General features: G+C 38.5%; 1 protein-coding gene across 1 annotated transcript in view; it reads right to left on the bottom strand.

The window, feature by feature from the left end:
- Positions 1 to 9,348: 9,348 nt before the first annotated feature.
- lmbrd1 (LMBR1 domain containing 1) overlaps positions 9,349 to 20,569 on the bottom strand; it is a 104,668-nt gene continuing 93,447 nt past the window's right edge. The window contains exons 15-16 of the mRNA XM_034682403.1: positions 12,147 to 12,238; positions 9,349 to 10,741 (exon numbers count right to left, since the gene is read on the bottom strand). Coding sequence (XP_034538294.1) covers positions 10,631 to 10,741; positions 12,147 to 12,238 — 203 coding nt within the window. The 3' untranslated portion in view covers positions 9,349 to 10,630. The remainder of the gene's footprint in view (positions 10,742 to 12,146; positions 12,239 to 20,569) is intronic.

The following is a 20,569-nucleotide window of genomic DNA, read 5'->3' as shown; positions in this document are numbered from 1 at the left end:
AGATGATAAGTTAATTAAATAATTATCCGGATAATATGGAGGGTTTTTTTATACTGAAAATGGGTCAATTTATCTGCAAATCTCAAGCAAATTGATTAATTTTCTCAAACTTACATGATTTACAGCAAGAAAAACACTCAGTCTGTCAAAGTAGTAGTTTTGTTTTCTGTAGTCACTTCACTGAAAAAGACAATCTTGGTCTAAAGAAGCCAAATTAAGAGGCTAGACAGCTATCTGTAGTTCAGCCAGTATCATGCTTAAAAAAAAAGGTACTACTAGATACTAGAGAATTAAAACCTAAGATAAAATATTATACTCTATCTCAAGAGACAAAAGAAAAGAAATATAAATGCAATAAAGGCTCTTCTCTGCTTCCTTGGATTTGTGTCATATTATAGACTACTAAAACAAGTTTAGCATTTCAGAAGCCACTGTTTAGATTATTAATGACCGTATTAGGACAAAAAAGTAGATAGAAATGCTTTTCATCATTCCTTGGTGACAGGTCAATCACAGCTACTTGCCACAGGTAGCCATGCCTTAAATAATCCCTTTCCTCATTGTGGATTTCTCCCCAAATGGAACCAAAATTTTAATAAAGTGTTCAATCAAAGAAGACATCAACTGAAGGTCATTGGGTCACTTACCTGTCAGCTTTTGTACAAATATACATCTTTTTGCAACCAATGATAGATTCAGATTCAGATTCAGACAACGTTATTGATCCCAAGAAGAGCAATTCATTTATAGCTCACCATACAACATTTAACATCTACAACACATCCATCATATATACATGTGTGACGGCCATAGGCCTTGGTCCGCGCGTTTTCCTGCCTCTGCTTTCCCCTTCCAGGTCCTCCTGGAGTGCCTGCCCCTCCCATCTCGTTTAGGGATTGGCTACACCTGCTTGGTGCCCTTAAAAGCTGGAGGAATCAAAGATGGCTCTCTCTCTCTCTCCCTCCTGAAGGCTGGTGCCTGCCAGGCACCCTCTTTTGTTTCATGTTGTGATTATGTTGAGTTTAGCCTTGGTTACCTTTCACAAATAGCTTTAGTTAGCACACATAGGCTGTTTCCGAAATCGCCTACTATACTAGCAGTACGTACTGATATGTCCAAAATTCAGTATGTAGTAAGTAGTATGTGAACAAGAGCAAAATCTGCAGTATGCCAAAACTCCCCGGATGTCTACTGATTCGGGAAAATATCTCAGTATGCATCAGACCAGTCTGCCTCGCGTACTGTTTCCCACAATGCATAGCGCTCGTTCTGCTTTTTCTTTTTCCTCATTTTTTGACAGGGGGAAATCCGTTTTTGGGTGCTGTGAAAGTTATCAAATTACATATAAACCACTTCCTAACTTTTTAAATCATAAATGGATGCTAAATAAGCTTTTTATTTATCGGCTTCGCCGTTGTTTACTTCCGCTTTCCGAAACCGGAAATCCAGCAAAGTCTGGCTCAGCATGCTGCATGACAGATCGGACAGAACAGTCATACTACATACTAAATTCAAACGCAGTATGTAGTAGGCAATACCTACTGCCTACTACATTAGTAAGTAGTATGTAGCAGGCTGTTTCAGAAACAGCCATAATCTCACAGCACCCAACACCCTCACCACACTACTGATAGCTGACTTCATCATTAGTTTTCCGTTGTTAATTACTTTCAATAAATGGTTTACTAATTTAAAAGCTGTCGCTGTGGGGACCTCCCTTCCTTGTTGAGCTCTTAAACGAGCTGGGCGTAACAAGCGGGGGCTCCTCCAATTGTGAACCTTGAATAGTACTATTTTGCTTGTGTTTGTGTAGTCTAGCTTGGTCGGGAGGCCCACAGTGATGGTTCTTCTTATGGTTAAGTCACAAGTCAAGCACCCGGTCTGTACATGGAGCTAGAGGGTCTGTGGAGGACAGCAATAAGTTAATATAATAAATAAATAAACAGTAAGATACGACAACGATTCAAAGACACTATAATCTCTGGTCATACCAATGTTATTTAAAATGACTAAAAAGACTGCTGTCTGAGTTTAAAAGCCTGATAGCAGACGGGATAAAAGATTTTGGATACAGATTAGTTCTCCTCTACTATCTTAAAGAGATAGTTAATAGTGCAGGTGAATAGCACTTCCTTATTAGCTCTACTTTTCTTGAACATCTTTCTGTCACAGTGGGGGGAAATGGTGGAAGGAGGACCCAAGTGCAGATCAAAAATTAAAGGTTTTAAGAATCAAAAGAACAAAAGGAACAAACAGAACTTACTTCAAATGTCCAAAAAGTCAATCCAAGTGGAAACACAATGAAAAATAAACTCATGGAACATAGGAGGAGAGATGTATGATCATCTAACACAGGACAGGGGAACCAGAGGAACTAACTACACAGAGTAATTAACACAGGTGTGAACACAGGTGAAACTAATCAGGGTAATCAAAAGGGAGGGAACACACAAGAGCAGGAAGTAAAACTTAACTGAGCATACAGGGAAAAAGAACTACAAAATAAAACAGGAAACACAAGACAAGATTAAGAAACACAAGAAAATACAACAAAAGACATGCATCACCAAACACACAAGGGAGACAACGGATAACTTAGCATCAACACATGACAGTTACATTATAAACAGCATGTGAGCACTGATGATGTAGACTTGCAGCAGAGTTAACATTAGCTTACTTCCTATAACTGTGATGTAACTGAATGGTGGCAACCTTCATTGCGATTCATACTCCTCTCATCTTACAGTTTTTATTTCTGGCTTTCATACCTATAAATTATGATATAATTAAAAGAAGAGTACATGGCTAGTTTGCTATTATACCTATTTAGCTAATGCGTACTGTAGGCAGGCAAGGCAAGGCAGCTTTATTTGTATAGAGCATTTCATAAATGAGGGCAACTCAATGTGCTTTACATTAAAACATTAAAAGCATTGGAGACATTCAGACAAGCATAAAAGAACATAATTAAAATGACAAATATAATACAACAGAAAAGAAAAGGAAAATTACAAATATGTTAAAATTAAAATTTGCATTTAAAGTGAGTTAAAATGAGCTAAGATAGGAAGGCAGTGGGAAATAAAAAAGTCTTAATCTTTGATTTAAAAGAGGTGAGAGTTGGAGCGGACCTGGGAGTGTGTTCCAGATATGTGGTGCATAATGACTGAACGCTGCTTCACCATGTTTCGTTCTGACTCTAGGGACTGAAAGCAGACCAGTACCTGATGACCTCAGAGGTCCAGATGGTTCATACAGTAGCAGCAGATCAGCAATGTATGTTGGGCCTAAACCATTCAGAGCTTTATAAACCATCAGCAGGATTTTAAAGTCTATTCTTTCACAGACAGGAAGCTAGTGTAGAGATCTAAGAACTGGAGTGATGCAACAAACAGATAATGATGACAGCATGATAATGAAAGATAGATAAGATATACATTGAGTTAAATCATTAGAAACATGTACAATAAAAAATCCCCCATATGAATGAAGAAGCTTAAAATAAATTCTAAAGTGGTTCATATTGGCGAAGGGCTAGCTCAGCTTGAGTCCAGACAGCAGCTAGTGTCAGAAAAATCCAGTCTCAAACTTTACCTGTTTCCTTTCAAGCAGAGTTTCATTGGAAACATTGAAAACTTTCAGAGACACTGAACAAAAAGGACACTTGGAAAGACACCACAGGAGGTACTTACCATGCACTGTATAATGCATTATGGTCTTTCATCCTGTGGAGCAGTAAGATAGATGATGGGTACAGAGGCCCCTGACAGTGGCTGCACTGTTCAGTAATTCCTCTTGGTATCCACACTACGCCACACAATCATCTTATACTTATTTTAAAACACGGGCTACTGAAGAAAAAAGAAAAAAAAAGACAGCCAGTGTGGGGACTATTTTTAATTTATCCAGCTGTGATGAAAGGATTAAAAATATGGAGGAGAAGCATTTCTTTGTATGATAAGCAGTGTGTTTAGGTTTGGTACAAATTGGGATGGTTACTGTGAGACTGAACCTCTGCTTTTTTTCCTCCATGACTTACAGGTTTAGTAGCTTCATATAACTCATTTGGGAGATCTGAAAGTCCCAGAGAAATCAGGTGGGCAGGTTTTTAAGTATCCTTTCTTACATCATGGACTGAGCTGCAAACAGGACAGGGGAATCCGGGGTTGGTTGTTTCATAGGCTGGCTGTCAGGGAGCTTGTTAAATCATCAGGGTGCTGCTTCATCATGTTTGCATCAAACATTTGGCCTGATGCATGTCCATCTCTATCAAGACATTTTGAAGCTCACACACAGAAAATCATTGGGAGACATTTAATGTTTTTTACTGGTCAGAGGCTGTGGCTGAAACTGTACACTATCATAATAAGGATGGTGTCACATTAACTAGGGAGTGTCTGAATTCATGGGAGAAACACCCGGGTGTTGGTCAGTATATTCAAATATAACACAGTAAGTCACTGGTCAGAATCATTGTTGTACGGGGTTCCTCAGGGGTCAGTACTTGGTCCTTTGCTTTTTACTTTTTACACGAGTACCTAAGTGAATGCCTTAAAATGTATGTCCCCAACTGCTGCCTGAGATCCTCCTGCAGGTTCCTCTTGGAACTCCCAAGGGCGAAGTTAAAAACCAGAGGCGACCGGTCCTTTGCAGTCAGGGCCCTGTCACTCTGGAATGACCTGCCGGAGGAGATCAGGCAAGCCACATCCTTGTCCTCTTTCAAATCTCTTTTAAAAACACACTTTTTAAAATGTGCGTTTATTTCTGAACTCATCACTGACTTTTTGATTTCTGCATGTTTTTTCACTCGCTATGTCTTGCACTCTGTAAAGCACTTTGTAAACATGTTTTTAAAAGATGCTATATAAATAAAATGTATTATTATTATTATTATTAGTCTCACTCGACCATCATGTTGCTCTTCTAACTATACAATAGTGGAGCCAGCAAGCAACAAATGGTAACAGCCTATGGTAACTCTCCAGGGACATATTGTTCAAAAGGCAAAAGCATGTACCAAACATGTTAAACCAGCTTGGCTATCGTAGCTCGTTCCAGAAACACATGTTTGATAAAGTCTTAAAGCTTGTTTTTGTTTTAAGTGTATCTCTTTTGAGTTTGTTAACAGCATATTACCCGCCACATTAGCGACAGTATTCTTTGTCAAGAGGTCAGACTGGGATAGATGTTTTGCTGCTCTGAGGGTTGGTTGTCACACCGTGGTTATAAACTACAAAAGAAAGACTGACAGAGGCAGCACGCCACCAGACATCATGCTGTTAGCAGTGAGGCAGGTCATAGTTAAAGGTAGAAGTAAACGAGGCACAGCTGGAGACTTGAGTGTGAACGAACACTGACCTACTGCCAAAATATGTCACTGAGGACATAGAGGGCGGGGCCGACACCATCAGGTCCAACGTTCCTGATCAAGGAAAGCAGCTGGAGAACTACATTATGAAGGTTTGTGACATCTACAACTACTATGGCATCCCTGAGCATTATAGAGATATACATTTTAAAGCTAATGTTATGTCTCCAGCTCAAAGAATGATTACTACACATTTTCTTTCCTTTCCATTCTGTTTCTTACTTGGTTGGGATTTGTTGTCCCAGTGCATCACAGCTTCTTTGCTAGTTGAATCTTGCTGCAGCAATGATTTTCATTTTTTTTCCCCCTATTTTTAAAAATAATTTTGGTTTTATAACCATAGAGCAATCACAAACATTTTTCTTTGTGCCTGTCTTGATAATTATACATCATCAGAATCTGGTGAAACAGATAAGCAAGTGGAGTGGTAGTAATATTAGTGAAAATAAGAAAAATAATTATACTAATAAATAAATAAAAATTAAATTAAATAAAATAATATAAAATGAATAAATGAATAAAAATACATACAGAAATATTATTTATTTTATCTATTTATTAGTTTATTTGACAGGGGCCATGCAAAACAAAAACTGTCAAGCCAGAGTTAGCTATAAGCTAATTTTCATCTGTGGTCCCTGGGCAGGAAGGTGTAAATGTATGTACAATACAAATGATAAAAAACATACTAGCATTCAAAACAATACATAGGCTACTCAACACAGTCTATCACTAATAAAAACACATTTAAAATTGCATTTCATTGTCTCTAGTTTGATGTATTCAGATGATCACATGATTGTTTTTCCTTGAGCCATAATTTCAAATTGAGTATAGTATTAAGAATGTTAATAATATCCACACATAAAATAAAATTAACAACATCCAGGTTCAAATTAACAGCCATCAGATTCATCAATCACAAGAAATAAGAAAATGAGTAAAATACAATAAATAAAAAGATCATGAGATAATAATCAGTATGGAAAATTACACTTTTTTTTAAAACCTGAAATTCCTCACCATTCTTCAAGTGTATAAATGAAATAACATTTTCCAATGAAGATACATTGAGTTCCTTCCCCACTAGTCATGTTTCACAGGCATTAATTGCTGGTACCAAACAGAACTATGTACAACATGAAGCAATGATTTTCAAGAACTTAAGCTACACCTGTTTGAACACAAGAACTTCAACTTCCCTGTTTAGGAAAGTCCACTGAATGATACTCTGATCACAAGTACTGCAATTCACACAAGAAGTGTTCTCCTGTTATCATATGGCCAGGAAAGTCAAATTAAGATCAGTTGAACGTCACTGGAGTTAAATAAACTTGCACATGAAGCTGCTGTGGGAATATGAAGCATTAAATTTATGTAGGAACTGTGTCAATATCAAATGCATGTTATGTACCAGCGGCCCTCAGGCGCTTATCTGCATAATAATTTTCATTTTCCTGAAGTAATGCGTTCATTTATTCATCAAAATGTGCTCTTTGTTCTCTAACAAAGTTGCAAGAGGCGCCTAAAAAGCGATGCAGGGAGGAAAACATGAGACCAGACTGGCATTTGAATAAGGGGTTTGACAAGAAATGTTGTACTCTGAACAGCAAAAACTCCTCTGATCTGACACGTTGATCACACAATCCTCTCTGTGAGACTTCCAGGGCTCCATGTTTTTGGCTCAAGGCTTATTTAGTTTATGAGCGGATGTGGGGGTGGCATATCACATGATGGCTTAACTCAAAGCAGACTTGTACAATAGTTATGACAAGGTATGCATGCCACAAACTCTAATTGGACATGCACTCAAAATTTCATGCAAATCCATCCTGAGCGAGCTCTGAGTAGTTATGCTAATCCAAGGGCGGGTGTATTTAACTGTCGGTTTCACTTGATACATGTCCTTTTTGCTCCGAAATGATGTAATGTGTCAAAACCAGCGCTTTGAACAGCAGGATACGTCCTCACTCACAGAATTACTGATTGTGGTTGTGTGCTTACAAGCCTGGTAATAGATTTAGTGGAATCTCAACACACTGTGGTGTTAATTTTGTCTCAGCACTCATAAGACTCAGGAATTATGGAAGATAAATATAGACATTTTAGTTATTTATTTTCATCATTCTGGAGTGAGATTTCATAGAAGAAGAATTAATACAAAACCACAAAGCCAATATGTTTTACAGACAGCAGTGTGGGAAATGATCTGATTTTGGGGGAAGTATTTGAGAGCAGGATTGGACGGCTAATGAAAATGAAATTAAACAAAAATGAAAAATTCCACAAGACAGTTTTGAGTCAAACTGGCCCAGCTGCAGCAAAGATGCTCTCAACAGAACACTATTTACTAAAGAGAAGGAATGCTGTAAATTTAAAAAATGACCAGACTTTTTTAAAACTAGTGTTCACTTACCAAAATAATCAAATTTCAATTTTAGTTACATTTTACAGTGTCCTAATTATTTTTATTACTGTGCTAAAGTGTTATTAAAAATTCTGACTCAAAAATGGGGCATTATATTCAAGAACTGTTAACCAAATGTGAACAAATACCTTGAGCCTTTGTGGAACAGCTCACCCTTTCTCCCTGGCTTTTAATCAAGGTGGAGTGGACATCATGCAAAACCTTAATTAAATCTTAATGGATCTTATTCTATCTTATTTTATTACATATTTCCACTGTGTTTATGTATCTTAGTATTGTATCTTTGGCAAATTGTTTTGGTTATTTTTGTCATTTGTGCTGCTTTTGATCTATACAGCACTTTGGTCAACTCTGGTTGTTTAAACATGCTCTATAAATAAAGTTTGAGTTGAGTTGAACAAATACAATTAATTATGTCTGGCTTCTTTTTGATACAACTGGTTAGAAATTGTTAAATATTAAATTAATAGATAAAATCTGTTTTTTAATTGGCTACTGAATGTGTAAAACAGGGGTGTAAAAAATTGTGTATCTATCACAATTGGATATATTATGATTATATGGCTTTACAATATTAGATAATATTGCATACTTATATCATTGCATACTACTAAGAGCCTGCAAATAATATATGTTTAAAAAAGGCCAATTTAATACCATCAATTGCATTTATATCATCTTACTAATGCAACAATTCAAATACTTCACTTTTCCAGATATGAATGTAAAGTCAAGGTATTTTTTATTATAGGGAGGAAATAAGATTATATGTCTGTCAGAGATAATAAGAGTGTACATTTTCACTTTGTGTCACTAACTGGAATCATTATTCATTGAAACTATCAGTTCATATCAATGGATCATTAAATCGTCAACATATAGCATGCGTTAAAAACTATTTGGGTTTTAACCATAGACTGTATAAATAAAGGACGTAGTATCTGTGACGTCACCCATCTGATTCTGAAGCGCTGTTTTGAGGCCAATCGCCGGCTGGAGCCATGTTGCTGCTGTGTAGCGATTGTGATGTAAAGAGGCGGGCTTTGAGCCTCCTCGCCAACAGCTACAGTGTTCCCGCCTGTCAATCAAATCAGCTGTGCCTCTCATTGGAAGACTGGTAATCTCAATATCCTTGAAGTTACAGCGTTATGAAAGAATTCACCCCCCTACACTCGTCTTGTGTACCAGGCTTTAAACATGTTGTGTGTGGTTTCCGGTACTTCCAGAGCCAGCCTCAAGTGGATCCTCGATGAACTGCAGTTTTTAACACTTCTGCATTGGACTCATATTTTTAGACCGGAGGTTGCTGTTTGGTTTTAACAAGGCAGAAAACACAAAGCTCCCCCCAAAAACACTGTAACTCATGTTAGCTCAATTTATTACAGAAAACTGGCAAACAAATAATAGCATGCCACTTTATTCAACATTTATTAATGTGCTCTCTGTCTACAGAATACAACATGTGCTTTCAATACTGGGTGCAAAAAGGAGGGAGGGTTGGAAAAATGTGTTGCAAAAAATAAAAAAGTGCATATTCTGGGACAGTTGAAGGGGGTTTAAAACTGCTTTATTTCTTTGATTAATGTACCATTTATTACAGACAGCATCAACAGTAGCATTCTTTAGACCAATCACGTTCTAGATGAAGGTCTTTTTACGAGAAATTTACGAGATTCAGGCTGATAATTGTTGAGTTAATTTAGAGCAGCATATACAGCAGTGTGTGCCCATCATAGTACCACACAGTCATGAGGCACAAAAGTCTCTTTAATCAAATTATAAATACGTCATTCCAAGTGAGACTCTCACTTTGTTTGTTATTTAAATCAACACTAGGTTTTCATTTTCACACTTAGGACAGCAAAAACACAGAAAGAAAACTCAAACAGAGCTGAGAAAAGCCATTCATATTTTTGTGACAAGCCTGCTGGACTACAGAGCAAAGGCAAAAAAACAACAGAACTCCTAAATTTAAAGAAAATTACATCCAGATCTTTGATTTTTTTTTTTTGTTGCTTAAGGTTTTCCAACAAAGAGGGTGAAAAAAAACTGCTGACCCCATTTCATTAAAAACCAGGAATAACTGAAACCTTAGCTGCGATTGGTCCTTTATATTTCACACACAGTGCAGGTATATAAGAACAGTAACACTCACTTAAAATGCTCTGAGGCTGCAAAGGACTAAAACAATAAAATAAAGCACACCGTCTAACTGTGAAGACCTAACCTCAGACACAAACAAGCAAAACAAACTTTGACAATGTTACTGCTTTAACACTCAGAGATCATTTTACAACAATTACCTGCCAGAAACAAGAAGAACAGTTTGTGAGGCTCGGTTGTTTCCAGAACGTTTTAAAAGGTAGTCTAAAGCAAACAGTAGATATTGTCATACAGTAACCATTCAAGGGTCTAGAAAGTGCTTAGATAAAGTAAAAAGTAAGTTGATGTCCAAACTGGCTCCGAATAAAGCTTAGACAGAGTTTTGGATGAGCGTGTGTCAAGAGCAGCTGAAAAATGACCAATCTGTGTCAGTCTCAAACTGTTGATAAGAGAATTCTCCCAAGACAGGATTGAGCTGGAGGATGCTCCCAGGATCCCAAACTCATTCATAATATCGACTGAGAAAGACACAACAATCGGTCTGAGCGCTCTCATTGAGGGGAGGGATGTGTCAACTCAAAACCACGCTGGAATCCACACAAAAAAAAAACACACACCGCAATCACTCCCTCAAAGCAATACATTAAATCATGACGAATGACTGACATCCATTTATTTGTTTCTGAATTTGTACTTTCTAGTCCCTTTGAGTTGTGGTCGGAACGTTTCTAGTGCACATATTCATCATCACTCAAGTCTGAGTCATCGGCCTCCACCTCTCCTTCAATCACAGACTTCTTCCCTCTGCAGCAGGACACGACCAGGCCGACGAGGAAAGCCTGAAAATAAAGAATAATAAAAGAAAGCAAACATTAGGAAATAATTCATAAGGATCATTTGATCGATACAATGCATCAACAGCTCCGGCGAAGAGGCCATTAAGTGTTTTGCCGAGGAGATTAGCTGTGTGCAGTGCTGAAAAATCATTTTCAGTAACCTTCTTTTTTTTTCTGAGTAGAAATTACATTATGTGCTTCTGTGCTCACACTCCCTGAAGAAAATACTCCTGAACTGCTTTAGGAGTAAATTAAATGTTTCAGAGACGTTGTTGCTGAAAGTGTTTTATTGTTCAAAAGATGCTAAATAACAGTTATCGGTGCGTTTCATCACCACCTGCCAGAGAAACTACATTAAAGCTTCAGTGGGGAGTTTTTAGTCGGTTATCAAACAGACTGAAATGAATAGAGTTGACCCTTTATGACCTACATGATCTTTTTAGGGAGCCTTTTGAACATCTGGCAATGGACTACGGATGTAAACTAGCCCTTTGGCTAACTCTGGCATATTTACAGAAGTGTTAATTAATATGCATGGTCCTTTTAAATAATAAATAAAAATAATAATAATAAAACAGACCATCAGAGACAAGATGAATCATTTCTTTGTCATTGTATTTGCCTGTTCCCCTTGTAGCAGGGTAGGTGTTGTCCACTTTGTCCACAGGGGGCGCCAACAGCGACTTTACACAAAGGTTCCCCACAGGAGCTTTTTAAGTTTATTACATGTGAGACTCTCATTTTAAAACTCTTACACCAAACTCCCACCAGATCCGTGTCCGGTCCATCTCCAATCCAATGCAGTCCGGCTCCGTGATCTCTCGTCCGTCAACACCCACCGGTTGTGTTTTCGGAACGCAGCACGGAGCAGGACCGCCGGACAGCTGGAGTCATGTGACCGAGGTTTTCCCCTGGTAATCACTGAATCAAGGATTCTCCTCCTCCTCTCCTCATCCATGTTGTCTTTCTGGTCCTCTGAAAACCTCTGACCTGTTGACTCCAGGCCTGCCTCCGTTCAAAATTACATTTTGTTGTCATAGTTAAGTTAAAAACGATCTGGTGATAACACAGTGTTTTATTCTGAAAATTAACTGGATGTTTTAATTTTGTTTTGGTGCCTGACTTCCTGTCCTGCTCCATCTGCTCTGTGCAGATTGAAAAAATAGAAGTCTTGTGTATCTAATCCGTTGCATTCCAACCTGCCAGATCAGAGACGCAGCCGGAACGCAACGGAGTGGATCCAGTGGAAGTTAACACATTGACTAGAATAGAAATCTTTCAGATCCGGTGCTCTGACGGATCGGAGACGGACCGGAAACGGATCTGGTGGAATTTGGCCGTTACAAAGATTGGTTGTTGTCTTCTTTCAAAACAAAAATGACATTTTACTTCCATCCATTTGACTTACCCCAATAAAGGCCCAGTTACCAAAGTAGTAGATGGTGCTGAAGAACCAGAACTTGTGGAGGAAAAGATAGGATCGTGTCACCGTGCACTGATCTGGAAGAGACAGAAGAAACACAAGAACATTGTTTTAACTCTCATTGTTGGCGACGCCTACGTTAAAAGATCAATATTTGCCCATCAACCAAAGAAACCAACGTTAAGGACAAAAACAATTCAAAAGCAAAGAATCTTTAGTATTCCACACAAGGATGGTTGATATTGTTAAACACCTTTTTAACATATTATCATATATTGCATTGGGAGTTTTTCTGTTAGGCGCTGGCAGTTTTCTTTTCACCAGACCTCCTCATGTTTTCAAAATGATGTCTTTATTCTGTGACAGAGTGGAAGAAGAATTTGTTTCCAACCTTCTCAGGTTTTTTTTAAGGTGAAAAGTTTCTCAAGGTGAAGTTGTTTTGAAAAGTCACATTCAAAAGAAAGAGGTGTGAAAATCAAAGAAGTAACAGTGTTGCAACACATGAATGCAGTTGCCTGTACAGTGTAGAGGGCATAGCTGTGAGCTGTATGTAATCCGCCTCCAGGCATACATGTCTGTACAGCCACACCTTGGACAGTCTGCAGACATTTGATGCCCATAGCAAGGTTTGTGCTTTGTGTGTCAAAGTGTCAAAGGAGATCAGCAGGAAGCACAGAAACAAAACTTTACTTCCCCAAAAGAAAAAAATGTGTGAACTGGAGACTAGGGCTGGGCAATGATTTTCAAATTTCAATTATTCATTCACTTTGAATATTTTCTCATTTTAAAAGTAATTTTTTTTATTGTTTTTACCAGTGCTTGGTTTTAATATGTCTTAAAGCAGTTTGCTCACCGCATTAAGTAACAGAAGAAAAAATGCTAAGTGCATTAAATAGCAAAAGAAGAGGAAAACATTAGCGACAGTCGCCGTTTCTGAATCTCACACTACTACACACGTATTTCCAGAGACTGAGCATGGCTGTAGAACAGGAGTGTCCAAACTTTTTTTAAAGAGGGCCACATATGATGTTGTCAGAATACCTCAGGGCCAGTGGCTCCTACTGAGACTTAGCAATCATAAAAGTTATATAAGATAAGATAAGATAAGATAAGATATTACTTTATTGATCCCCCGGGGGTGAAATTCAGTTGTTACAGCAACCCAGACATAAGTAAAATCAAGAAAGAACTTTCAATAAGTACAAAAAAGTACAGAATAAGTAAAAAATAAGTAAAAAATAAAATAAAATAACATAAAATAAAATAAAAATAAGTAAAATAAAATAGATAAATAAAGCTAGAGTACAATTTAGATATATACAATGTTACAAATGGAATTTAAATTAAATAGAAGTAATTGCTGGCAGTATTAAAAAAAAAATGTTTCAGTAGTGACAGGTTGGCATGGTGTGATTATGGTTGGTAATGACAAATTAAGCAATAAATAGAAATAATATTTGTATGTAATATGATGATGGGTTGTAGTTAGAATAGTAATGTAATATAACATAATATAATATAGCAAGATAATTATATAATACAGTATATTATACATTATAATGCCAGCAGCAGTCAAGAGAGAGTTCGGGATGGGATGATGGAGTGTGACAGACAGAGCAGGGATGTTATGGATCTGTTCATGGGCCATCAGACTGTTTAACAGTCTGATGGCGATGGGCACAAAGGAGCGCCTGAAGCGTTCAGTCTTGCACCGTGGTGGAATGATGCGCTGACTGAACGAGCTCCCCACAGCTCATCATGGAATGAAATGATATGAAAATATCTATTTAATAACAATCATTTTAAATGTTTTCTCAATAAATCAGTAACTAGGAAGTCCTCAGTTCTCCACAAGCCATGTACACATGAGCAAACGTTATCTTCTTCTGGAGGAAAATGTTTTTCATTAGGGTCAGGCAATGTGGGAAAAATATTGTATCATTATTTTCCTACGGCAGGATCACAATCTGGATTTTATCACACTTCTTTTTCATGTTGTTTTTAAGACCTTTCTGACCAGCAGGCAACATTTTAAGAACAAAATAATTATCTTCCTGAGTTCTGAACATTTTTGATGCACCAAATTTTGCCTTTTCTGTACAATTTCCTAATTTTTTATCTTGTCCTTTTTTATACCTTTATACCTTTTTACTTTTTTCTCATTTTCCAGGTGTTTTCCAGTACTGGAAAACTGGTCAACTGTTTTCCAGGTTTTCCAGTTTTCCAGTACTGGAAAACACCTGGAAAATGAGAAAAAAAGTAACAAGGTATAAAGGTATAAAAAAGGACCCTGAGGTAGTCCATATGAAGCTTTTTGAGACGTTTCTGGATTGACTTTAGTTTTGTTTGTAGAAGGAAACTGTGATTAATTTCTTTGATATAAATAACACAATTTAAGATGGAAGCTTTGGGGCCATAAATAAATGGACCTTGGGCCGCAATTGGCCCCCGGGCCATTCTTTGGACACCCCTGCTGTAGAATGTAAACATACACGCCACGTTGCGTCCATAGACTGTATAAATAATGGACGTAGTATCTGTGACGTCACCCATCTGTTCCTGAGAGCTGTTTTGAAGCCAATCGTCGGTGGCTGCCATATTGGAAATGCTGAGCTCAACCAGGCATATTGTGACGTGAATAAGAGGCGGGGTTTGAGCCTCCTAGCCAACAGCTATGTGTTCCTGCCTGTGAGACAAGTCAGTCATGTCCTTATTTGGGCAAAAACTTGTCATCTTAATATCTTCTGAACCATTGCGTTAGATTAAAGTTCACCCCCCATACAGTGTGTGCCGATAGAGAAATTAGCTTCGTAGAGCCAAGCTGTTTTTTGAACCAGGCTGTAAACATGTTTATTAATGCTGCAAATATCGTCTTTTTTGAATTGGTGTGAATGTGCTTTTTGGTGTTTCTGCAGCCAGCCTCAAGTGGGTTCTCTGTGTATTGCAGTTTATAACACTTCCGCATGGGCTTCATAGTTTGAGACTGGAGGTTGCCGCTTGGCCGCGTCGCAGAAACACCGACGTAAAGATGGAGACAGACGCTGTCAGTGCCCGCTACTAGCTGCACCTCGTCCTGCTGCTGGTTAACGTGACTGCCACACAAACGGGCTGTTAATGGGACAGGTGTGTGTGTGGTAGGGCTGTCAACGAGTATTCTAAATTGGAATATATATATGAATATTTAAAAAAACGGAGATTCGATTGTGAAAATTAATATTCTACTGTGGAAAAAAAACACATCGGCGGCTGCTTTGCAAGTGGGCGCACTGCATGACGGGTCAGGGACAGGTCACAGGAGTCACACATGCACAGCGTGAAGCAGACGGCAGAGAGAAATCTGTCCTTCCCCGGATCCTCAGTGCGCTTTGAGCGCGTCTTTTCCACCGCTGGGAGTACAGTGAATAAAAAGAGATCGGCCCTCTTCACATGTGGACTGTCTTGTGTTTTTGGCAAATAACCTGTCAGGCCTAAGACCCTACATTGACAGTGGACTAAAAGAGCCCGGCCATCAGTGACACTGGGATAAAATGCAGTTTTTCCTCTCTTTTTTTTATACAAGCACCAAGAATGAAAGTGGACTCCTTTTTCGTTTTTAACTTTACCTTCAATTAATTTTAATAATATTTGCTTCAATCACTGAATGAAGCCTGCCTATATTAGGGACAAGGGACAAGAGTCGGGACCTTTAATTGCTCGCACAAGTCTTGTTCAGCACTCACTCAGCGCATTACGCACAGAGAGAGAGGAGCGAGCGAGAGGTCAACGGTCTTAAAAGTGTTACGGTATAGGCCATTAGGTCATTTACTTGTTTTGTAATGTGTAGGTATGTTTAGCCATGTTAAATCTGAAATAAAAATACCTATACAAGTAGTTATGTCTTCTTGTATTAGTTTGTCCACCTGTTATTGACATAATGATCAAATATAGATATTTGAATGGTTCGAACCTCTGTTTTTTTTTTAGAGCGAATATTCAAATGTCATTTTGAAGCAATTTTGACAGCCCTAGTGTGTGGGTATGTGTGTGTCTGTGTGTGTGGGGGGTGATTATTCGAATAATCGTCGAATAGATACCAATGATTATGGAATAGTATTTTGGCTTGAAATGCCCATCCTTACTGGAGACTAACTTTCTTTCCTTCCTGAGAACCGATGAGATATAATCTGAACCTTCAGGAAACACTTAGTGAAGGAACTCAAGTTCAGAAGTGTTTTATCACAGATTGTTATATAAACATTCAAAATGATATTGCATGCTGTGAATTCTTATGAAACGTATAAGAAATTAAGTTAAGTAGTCCTGCTCTAAGTCTACCAACATAGTGCTTTTCTGTTCAATTTTTCAACGTTGGTACAGAAACCCTTGAAGTGAGGAAGAAAATAAAATCCATACATAATGTATAAAAACAAACATTTCATCCACACAGGGACTAAAGACATTGAAGTTCAGAGAAAAATGATTAGGCACAGATAAAGGAGAGAGGAGACAAACAAATAACCTCAGAAGAATGTTGAGTCTTTGTTTGAAATGAGAACTTCTCCGTGTGTGTGTGTGTGTGTGTGTGTGTGTGTGCTATCATCCAGAAAAACAGCATGCCTGGAATAAAACTTGACACATCTTATTCTGTTTATAATTGCACAGGCGTATCGCTTGTAAGATATATGTGTTGTTAAAGGCTCTGTGTTCACTTAAGAGCCAAAAACATGCTGCTATTACCACTGTACATCCAGCAATGCTTCAGGCAATGTTATCAGAGTAACCAGAAAAGACAAGCAGTCTTCTGAAGAGAGGAAAGCCATGTCACTGTCAGTGTGAATAGAAGTTTAATAGATAAAACAAGGATGATGTAACATTAAATGGAGCCTTGCATTAAACATATCCAGTGTTACACATCGGAAAGTCAAAAGGTGAAAGCCCAGACACGCAACGACAGCGGGGATTGTGAAAACGGTGAGTGCACCTGAGGTAATGGGTTATGCGTGTAACCCTGATGAGGTAAAGGGAATGCAACTCCGCTCTGAATCCCTCATGATTATTAGAGTGACTTTAAATCGATGCTATTGCTTGTTTTGTTCCATTCATCCAAAAGGGTCCTCAGTCATGGTTTGGTGTTTTTGCAGCATCAAACAAGTCTCGAGCCGTTAAAGAAGCAGCATGACTGATGTATTCAGCACCTTTAACTACTGAGCTGAACGGGACAGTTTCAGCCCAAACACCCACCGATAAAAAGAGAAAGATTTCCAATAGAAAGGAAATGTAAATGATGAGTAGAGTAGAGAAAGGCAGAGATTGTATTTTTAGACCACAGCACTACCTGTCACTATAGTAAGTGCAAGTAAGTCATGAATAAACCAATAAACCAGTAGAGTGAATATCTCTGTTTGGCTGCGGTGTCATACAGTTAAAAGGAGCCACTCAAAAAGGATGAAAAGCTTTCAACGCCAGACAACACCAGATGACTTATTTACCAAAGGGAGGTTTCACTTCTGTCGTATGTTCCTCGATTTTTGTTTCTGGAGATCCAAAAGGATTATTTGTGAATCTAAACGTGAGCGTACGAAAATACAGCAAAATGAAATAAGAAACGGGTAAAAACTTAAATATGAGGCTTTAGTTTAGGGATGGGCATTTCAAGCCAAAATATTATTCCATAATCATTGGGATCTATTTGACGGTTATTCAAATAATCATCCGCCCCACACACACACACACCTGTCCCATTAACCAGTCCCTCCAGGATTTCACGGGATTTTTTTGTGATTGTTGCGGCCCAAAAAGCCTGAATTTGCGACAGCTTTTTGAAAAAATTGCGGTGAAAGTTGCGATTTTTTTTTTGCTCCCCCCCCCCCCAATAACATCTCAGGGGCAAGTAAATACGCTAAATTACAGATGTTTTTAGAAAACATTCTTGATGTGGCCACTGACTGTATTTTGATTCTCTTGATTCACAGTAAAATGCCATGAAAGGGCTATATTGCACATTTACAACGGTCCCTGAATGTACCTCGCAGTGACAGAGGCACTTGACAGGCAGTTCATGCACTCTGAAGTGAATCTGCATCTGATGATGCAATCTCATCAACTAGGAGTTGATCAAAACTTACTAAAGGTGTCTGATGTATCACCAAACTGGATTAAATCAAGCTGTAGATGCAGAGCTTTTTAAGGTGAGAGCGGCAACAACGTCAAACCTCAAATAGTAAACAGACGTCCCCCGGGTGTGTCTCTGTCACTAACGCACACCGGGGGTAAAAATCATCAATGAAGATGAGACAGATGCATGGAGGTGAGGAGAGCTGGTTCATAAAGCACACCTGCTGCAGGTAGAGACCAAGCGAACACTGAGCCCCTCAATCTATAAATAATAACGTTGTCATGGTCACTTGTCCTGCCTGCTGTCCCCTCTTTTCACCCGTGCTCTATGCGTGTTTTGTTGTTGAAAAGTGCCGATCAAGTGAGGACTTATGTTTATGTTCCTAGGAAGTGAAATTGATGACAAAACTGATGACGTACAGGGGCTGAGGTTAAGGTAATTGGTCAAAGTTGCGGGAAAGTTGCGGTAATTGTATAAAATTGCAAGGTCGCGAAAAAATCGCGCTGATTGGTTGAATTTGCGTTGATAGTTGCGATCGCGAAATCGCAACTTCCTGGAGGGACTGATTAACAGCCCGTTTGTGTGGCAGTCCCGTTAACCAGCAGCAGGATGAGGTGCTGCTAGTAACGGGCACTGACACTGTCTCTACATTTATGTCGGTGTTTCTGTGACGCGGCGTGGCGTGTATGTTTACATTTTACAGCCATGCTCAGTCTCTGGAAATACGTGGGTGGTAGTGTGAGATTCAGAAACGGAGAAAATCGCTGCGACTGTCGGTAATGTTTTCTTCTTCTTTTGTTATTTAATGTAGTTAGCATTCTTCTTCTTCTGTTTGCTAATGCCGTTAGCAAACAGCTTTAAGACGCTCTATAGCCACCGTCTGGCGGGGTTACCGTATTACAACGAGGCACCGGTAAAAACGATGAAAAATTTTACTTTTAAAATTTAGAAAGTATTCAAAGTAACTTCGATTTTTACAAAGTGAACGAATATTCGAAAAATCATTGCCCATCCCTAATGATAATAATAATTTTATTTGTAGAGCACCTTTCAAAACCAGGTTACAAAGTGCTTTACATGGGCAGCAAAATAAAACAGGCAGATGATAAAAACACAAGTCAAGATAAAGAAATAAAACATATTTTAAAAGACATAAAATTCCCCTAAAAGAACTCTAAAGGAAAACAATTCTATCAAAATATATTTCTTAAGAGGGTTAAAATAAAATAACTTCCTGACTAGGGATGTAAATTTCAAGTATTTTCCATGATCGATCTTTGGAAATGTTAACCCTCAATTATCAATTAATCATTAAAAAAGACGTAATCGTTTTCCATGTCAATAACAATGCCAAATGCATTTTTCCCCCCCTGAATTAAATTTTCCTTAATGACACAATGTATATAACTGACAGTATTGAATATCTACGGATCATATTGAGGTGTTCAAAATATTAAACACGTTGAATATCAACATGTGGAGCAGGGTCATAATCTCTGCAGACATACAGTCATAAAAGTGAAGGCTCAGACTTCAACAAGGGAACTGAACAGAAACATATTTCAGACTCACAGTGTCCAGTTTTCTGTCTACTCGTTCTTATTGAGAAAAATAAGCATCTGAACCAGGGGCGTCGCCAGACCCCCTTTACTGGGGCACGTGCCTCAGTGTAAATGAGCTGTGCCCCAGTATCAGGGGCGGACTGGCCATCGGAAGTAAAGGAAAAGACTTTAGGCGCAGTTGTTAATGGGTTGCATCCACCGCAGTGTTTCCCATACATTCATTAATTCCTAAACAAGTGAAGTCCCACCATCCCCAGCACTGCTTTGGGTTAAAAAAAAACATCATTAAATTCACAATGGTTTGAAAGCTTTCCCTGGTTATAATATTCTGTAAACAGAGATGCAGCTTTTTATTTCTCATGTAGGATGGTTGGTAAACACATGAAACATGACACACTTGTGAGCACTGGTTTCACTAACTGGAAAAAAGCTCTGGATCTCTTTAGAGGGCACGAGAAAACACCTGCCCATAAAATGTGTGTGTGTGTGTGTGTGTGTGTGTGTGTGTGTGTGTGTGTGTGTGTGTGTGTGTGTGTGTGTGTGTGTGTGTGTGAGGAAGGGGAAATAGTAGGGGCTCTGTGCCCCAGTAGAGCTTTATGCCTAGCAACGCCCCTGATTTGAACGTGGTCAGGTGTCAGCCGGGAGCATAACCGGGTCATAATCAGTCTGGCAGCAGAGGAAAAAAGCGCTTGTGGGGACCTGTCTCTCACCTTCAGTCAGCGGATTTACATTGAAACATGCTTTAACTTTAA

This window comes from Notolabrus celidotus, chromosome 4, assembly GCF_009762535.1.
Source record: "Notolabrus celidotus isolate fNotCel1 chromosome 4, fNotCel1.pri, whole genome shotgun sequence".
NCBI lineage: Eukaryota > Metazoa > Chordata > Actinopteri > Labriformes > Labridae > Notolabrus > Notolabrus celidotus.
Note: the sequence above shows the minus strand (reverse complement) of the source record. Positions and strands in the feature narration are given on the sequence as shown.